The 6,622-nt window shown below is 37.5% G+C and overlaps 1 protein-coding gene across 6 annotated transcripts in view; it reads right to left on the reverse strand.

Annotated features, from left to right (window-relative positions):
• The window catches only part of lyst (lysosomal trafficking regulator), a 73,957-nt gene extending 69,627 nt beyond the window's left edge, over positions 1-4,330 (reverse strand). For 3 of the 6 annotated variants that reach the window (XM_088086207.1, XM_088086206.1, XM_088086204.1), the window contains exons 1-2: positions 4,135-4,327; positions 2,441-2,725 (exon numbers count right to left, since the gene is read on the reverse strand). In XM_088086207.1, coding sequence (XP_087942333.1) covers positions 2,441-2,521 — 81 coding nt within the window. In that variant the 5' untranslated portion in view covers positions 2,522-2,725; positions 4,135-4,327. Of the gene's footprint in view, positions 1-2,440; positions 2,726-2,827; positions 2,935-4,134 lie in introns of those variants that run through there. The other 3 variants (XM_042502736.2, XM_088086211.1, XM_088086205.1) reach the window with 3 other exon arrangements.
• Between the last annotated feature and the right edge of the window lie 2,292 nt (positions 4,331-6,622).

Here is a 6,622-nt window from a genome sequence, read left to right on the forward strand (position 1 = left end):
GGCTTTCTCAGCACTCATTAGCTTTGAAAATGATAGCAGATCTGTCTTTTAAGGACGACTTGCACATGATTAATCAAAAATAATGCACTGATTTAATGGTTAAATCAGCTCATCTCTGTGTGCGTGTGTGTGTGTGTGTGTGTGTGTGTGTGTGCAGGGCAGATCTCTGCCTGCAGTCCCATCCTAATCCAAGTCTCGTGATCTGGCTGCTGTTTGTTCTCTGACGGGGGGGGTGAAAAGAGCTGCAGTGGCTGAAAAGAGATTTCAGAGTCTCTCAGTCCTGTAATATACCAACAAAAGAATAAAAGTGCACTTGCGCAACACTCATAACAAGCAATCTGTGGTTAACACCTGCCTGTAACTCTGTGCAGTGACTCACTGCCAGTCCTGCTTGTGCTGTGTGCCGGTTACATTTCTGGTTCTAAAAGTGGCATCTGGAGACCTTCAGGAGGATTTAAGACATGTCCTATGCATCGAGGGGAGTCATTCTCTTTCATTTTCTTCTAGTTTTTCACTGCTTGTTCCTACCACAATGACAGAATGACACAAACTGAATGATGCTCCTGCCATTACCTCATACAATTATACATAATTCTGTACAAAATGAGCCTGAAGACAAACAATCTTCTCTCAGTCTAAAAAGGAAATCTTATAAAAACAGGCATCTGTACTCTACTGCACGTCTCTACACAGATGTTTCATTTGAAGTTTTCTTTTTATGGTCTAAACTAGTTTAGCACTTAACGCAAAAGTTATTTACTCTATTTAAACTCTGTCCTTTACTGCTTTTCTTTTCAAGCGTTTATGTAGAGTAACATTTTTCTTTTCACTGTGCGATTTTCTACAGCTGCAAAACATTTTTGCAAAAGCCACTTCTAGCTCATGGTCAGTCATCGCGGATCAGCTGAGGCAAAAATAGTATTTCAGGCAGCTTGAATGATGAGGAGCAGACTAAAGGAAGGCCTTGATGTTTGCTGTTATTAGATGATATTACCTTGATGATCATTTGTAATCAATCAAATCTCATACCGACAGCAGCACCCAAGAGCCACTCAGATGCGGTAATATTTAGATTATGGTGTATTCAATTAAAATTCTACACAGACAAGAAACCCCCTTATAAGAAACAGAAAGCTGATCAAACATGCAAATATATGCCTCATATATAAGTTGTTCATAGCATGACTCCTCCCCCCATTCAGCCACTATGTTAGGCAACCGGTAAATACAAATCAGATTACAAGAGGAGTCACAAGAGGAAACTGCATTATCCTACTGAGAAAATCTACTTTCAGTCAATCTGCCTTCTTAATTAAAGCGAAACATGAACGGAATGCGTACCAGCACTCATCAGGTAACTCTCCTCCTACAGGATTTACAGACAGTTAAGAACATGGCTTATGAGACACCTAGGCTGTCAGCAGCATGTGGATGCCTTTATTTATTTGGCAAATGTCAGTGAACAGTGCTGCAAATCTGCCCTGTTGCTTTACTTACCTTGGTGCTACTGTTAAACTGTTGGTCATACCCATCTTTGCTTGTGCATGTTTTTGCTCAACTGTTCTGTTTTTTCATCTGATCTGTAATTATTTGTTTTATTTGTGTTTTGCTGTAATTAACTCTGCTTATATTGCTGCACGTTTGTGATCTGCTTATGTCTGTGTTTTAGTTTTACTGTAATTGATATGTCTTGATTATTGTTTTTAAACCTGATTTAGGCTTTACACCTGGGCAGGGATTATAGTAGGCATGGACAAAAATATCGGCAAGTCATCAGTATCGGCCAATACTGGCTTTAAAATTCACTACCAGAATCGGCCAACATGTTTTTTTCTCATTTTGCACAATGAATTAATATTATAAACATTCAAAATCATTGTATTTCATGTCTCCATCTGCTGGTGGGTGATCACGGTAAGAGTGTGCATGCATAATAATATATTAATTTGACTACAGAAGAGACTTGATGATCAATCTATCTCGATATCGGCCTATTGACTTGCAATATATCGGCATATCAGATATCGGCAAAAAAAAACAATGTTATGCACCCCTAGATTATAGATGATAAAACTAGCCTCCCGACTAATTCACGCATATTTACAATATTATTTATTAATATTTGTCCCTGACAAGTAAACAGAATAAACAAAGTTATTTCAGAGTGAGCAATAATAAATTGATTAAAAGTATATATTGAGTCAAATTTCTTACTTCATAGTTTTACTTTATAGCCAGTTTTGCAACTTCGACATGATGAAAACAAATACTTTGTGAGTCTAAACAAGATCTACCTAACCTAAAATTTTCTTAAGGCTCTTTCCAGGATTGTTGCCTTGTAGTCCTGAAAACTAAAAGTTAGCATCACCAGCCCCCAGAAAAGGAACCTGAGCTGAGCATGTATCACACAGCCTCCTGAGAGTCTGTCAGCAGCGCCTACCTGCAGATCCGCTCCTTGCAGTCTACAATCCATGTACTTTTCCCACGCATATGACAGATCAGTCTGCTGTGGACTGGCCATGTCGTCCACACCTCCAGGTACAACACCAGTCAGGGCGTTGAGGAAGTCTGGAATGACAAAATCCTCTTTTTGGTGTCCTTCCCAATCCTCCAGGTGGCTGAAAGTGCCCCGGACAGCACCGAACAAAGCCCCAAATGTTGTCCCGAGTCATTCATAGCAGATCCATGATTCACTGCGCTGCTTTGCCACTTTTAAATTGTGCTCCTGCAGAAATATACAAAGTGACAGTGGTTAGCAAAGCACAGTAAGTCAGTTAGTCTCTTTCTCCCACGCACTCACAGATACTGACAGTTGTTTATGACGCACTTGCACCTGACGTGAACCCGAAACTTCAAGACGACACTGTAGCATAACCAAAACAAAACGGACTCGGGCAATACACTCAGCTAGCTAGCTAGCTAGCTAGGTGTCTGGCAGAGGTTGCGTCAACTATGCAGGCAAAGGGAGGCAACCAATTTCCGATATGGGATTATGTTTTCAAAATAAAAGCATCTAACGTGTAACAGTAGGTTCGAACATATCGTATAAGATAATGTGAAAATCCCTTTTTTCGGGTTTGTTTGTTTGTTTGTTTGTGTGTGTGTGTGTGTGTGTGTGTGTGTGTGTGTGTGTATTTTATTGAAAATAATAAAATAAAATAATAATTTATTAACACCCTGAATACCATCAGTATTTGCATCCTTGGCACCCTGTTTTTATTTATTTCATACATTTAGTATGACCTACTTCTGTCATTGTTAATTGTTACTTTAAACTGAATGTACTTAATGCTGTTTTTTTTCCATTCGTTATTTACACTACAGGGTGTTACAAAAATCCATTACATTGAATAAAAGTATTGTAAGATACAAATATTTAGTGTCTTGATAGCCTTTTTGTTGGTTAAGTCAGTGAATAGTTTCATATAATGTCCAATATCCTTCAGAAAAGTGACACTAGTTGCTAAAGTTATATTTATATATGAAGTACTTTGCTGAAATCATTACCAAATTAATTATAAAAAAATGTTTTGTCTTCTGTTTTTGGATAACTGAGGCAGCCAAACATCAAATTTTCTTCAGAGATATGGTCCATGGTGTGACAAAAATGCCAAAAAGGTTTTCAACACAAAAAGAGCAGTTTGTGGGTTTTGTATATATAGATATAGATATAGATATTTCTGCATGTTTATAGCAGGGTACTGTATTTTACTTTTTTAAAAACAAAACGTTGCAACTACTTTTTTATTTTGAAAGTTCTACTCGATAGTTGAGTGTGTTGTGTTTTAGCTAGCTTGACAACTCAAAAGCAAGAAAGCGCGATCATTTTAAGCATACTTTTTTCATAAATATCATAATAACCTAAGAGCGGTTATATCTAATTGGCTCTGCGACCTATTTCAATTAACAAAATATATGTTTTGATATTTTAGTTGTCTTGCTAACAATCATAACGTTAGCTGTTGTTGCACCGCATCGCACTGTGTGAGGCAGCTGTCAAAACTGTGAAGCAGAGGGAAACAACACATCGTTAACGGCCTCTAACGAAATAAGCGGACGGTCCGGCTGTAGATACATCTTTGTTACATTCGGAATATCAAGTTTCGAGTGGGAAGAAATCATTTTCATACATACCTTCGTTTCCAATATATTACAGGGAGCTAATGCTAGCCTTCGTCCAGCAGAGACTGAACATCGTGTGTAATTTGCCCTCTGAGGTGACTGCAAGGCAGACTCAGGGAGGACGTCGATGGCTGAGGAATGAGTGAGGAAAATAGCTTAAATGCCTTTTGGTCGCAAAAATCTCAAGTTAACATCTTTTGTTGACTTTTTTTTATTTGTATTTGCTGAGAGGGTGGAATTCAAAATCTACAAGTAATTAAACCTGCAACTACCTTGTTTGAATCCCTTTGAAAAATAAAATGAATGAATTTTAAGTTTCATATTATTCTCATAATATTCTGTCAAAAAAGACTGTCTTATCTGTTTATGTGCTGTGTCAGGGCTCTAATAATCCTTGCAGACAAGGTTGGGGGTCGGGGCTGTATAGGTCTTAATAAGCGCTCACAGCCGGCGACATGCCCACTGACTTCTGTTCAGCCTCCCATTGGACAACACACAGCTGATTCCCCAATCAATCAAAGCATTACGTTCAGGAGAGGTGGTGCGTTTGATGAATATCTGGAAATTCACCAATCGGTAGCCCCACCATAGGTTCTGGATGAATAATAAAACTGGTAGCCTATGTTATCTGTGCCCACACAGTCATTGCTTTTCGAAAATGTTAAGACCCTCTCAGACCAATCTGAATTAACAGATTATTTGGGGTAAATTCCTGTTTTATCAATATGTATAACTTGAATATACATTTCATATACAAACCACCACACAAATTATAGCCTAAATGGTTATTTACAGTAAAGTGTGTAACGGTAGGCCTTGGTAAGTTCTGACCTCCATCTTTGGAGATTGACAGAAATAAAAAAAGGAAAATATTTTGCTGAGGCTCTGTTCGTTATTTATGAGAGAGGAGAACGTGGTGAAAAATGGGGTAGTCTCCTCAAATATTTTTAAGCGGCGGGGGGTTATGTTTTTTTAATCAGCTTAGGGACAGGACGTTCATCTTTAATTTAATTTATCTTTATTTTAAAACCCCCCCCCCCCCCCAAAAAAAACTTGCAAGTGGGTTTTCTTGTTTTCTTTAAAAATCGCCTAAATCAGACCATTTATCATAGCCAGAAACAGTGAAATATTGTTATTTATGGTGGAGGGAGGGTCAGACATTTTCCTAGTCCCCTGGGGAGGCTCATGGAAAAGTAAATGTTGTTTCAGAGAGTTTCAGATGATATTGAAAAAAAATGAATAAAATAAAAATGACTTAACTGATTAATTGTCTAAGTTATTTTTAAGGAAACATTGTTATTCAGTCAGGCTTTTGGTGAGCCCTTATCTAAATAGCTAATGACCCAGTTGATTGTGTTTGTTTGATTGTTTGTTTTGCCTCTGTACATATCAGTTTGTGGCTGCTGTTTTGTCTTGTCAGCTCTTTGCTGTGTGCTGTTGCTATTCTCTCTTCTATTGTTTTTTATTTTGTAATTTGTTTATTGGCACTTTGTGATTTTTTTTTATAGGAAAGGATAGTATTATACACTTTACTTTTTTACTTACTTTCTTGTAAGCAGAGAGGATCACTACTTTTTTTTTTTTTTAAAGTAAACTGAGTGTTATTCAGACAAAACAATGTGATTGCATCACTTTGAATTTTAGGACATTCTTTTAAAAAAAACAACTTTTTTGTCTGATATTTTACAGGCAACAATAACAGGCAGATAAATGAATAATGAAAATGCAGTCGCAAACAGAATGTGGTTTCAATGATATTGCAGCTCTTTGATAAATCTACTATATTCCGCGTTTATCAAGAGTCCATAAATGCACCACTGACGTAAGCACGTGTCTCCCTTTTTGCAGCAGCGCACAGACTGTGGGGGTGGCTGCAGCCGCGCATTTTGTTTCCCTCGTATAAACAAAGCTGAAACATCCTCCCACTGCCACATTGCATTTTGGAAAAAGGCTACGTGAAAACAGCAATCAAAATGCCTCTTTTTCGGCACTTCAAGGCGGGTTACAAGGCAAAGTGTTACTTGTTAGGGAACATGATGTGGCAGGTCATTAGTCCAGTGTCCTAGGTAATAAAATCCACTCAGTATAACGTTTTGTCACACTTCCTATTCAGTTCAACTTCTATTAATGCATAAGAAATGGACTATAATATAAATAGATAATGTAGAAAAACCTTATATTTATATCTAATGTCAAAGGAGCTTCAAAATACTATTATTTTAAAAGTCTATTATAATAAATCTAAGGGCCAAAACCACAACTGCTATGCGAATATTTTGAATACAGAGCATACATTTAAATATATTTAGACATTGTACATTTTTACATGCAAATCTGCCTTAGACATTGCATTTGTTATTCCATGGCATGTGCTGCCCATAGGCAAGCTTAACTTTGGCGCCACCTACTGCAACATCACGTCAAACATGTATTTGTACTTAACACTACCCAACACACGGTGTCGCTGTTATTTCACTGAAGCCATACACATACCAGAACA

This window comes from Plectropomus leopardus, chromosome 13 (assembly GCF_026936395.1).
Source record: "Plectropomus leopardus strain MGB_pleo_1.0 chromosome 13, ASM2693639v1, whole genome shotgun sequence".
Taxonomy (NCBI): Eukaryota; Metazoa; Chordata; class Actinopteri; order Perciformes; family Serranidae; genus Plectropomus; species Plectropomus leopardus.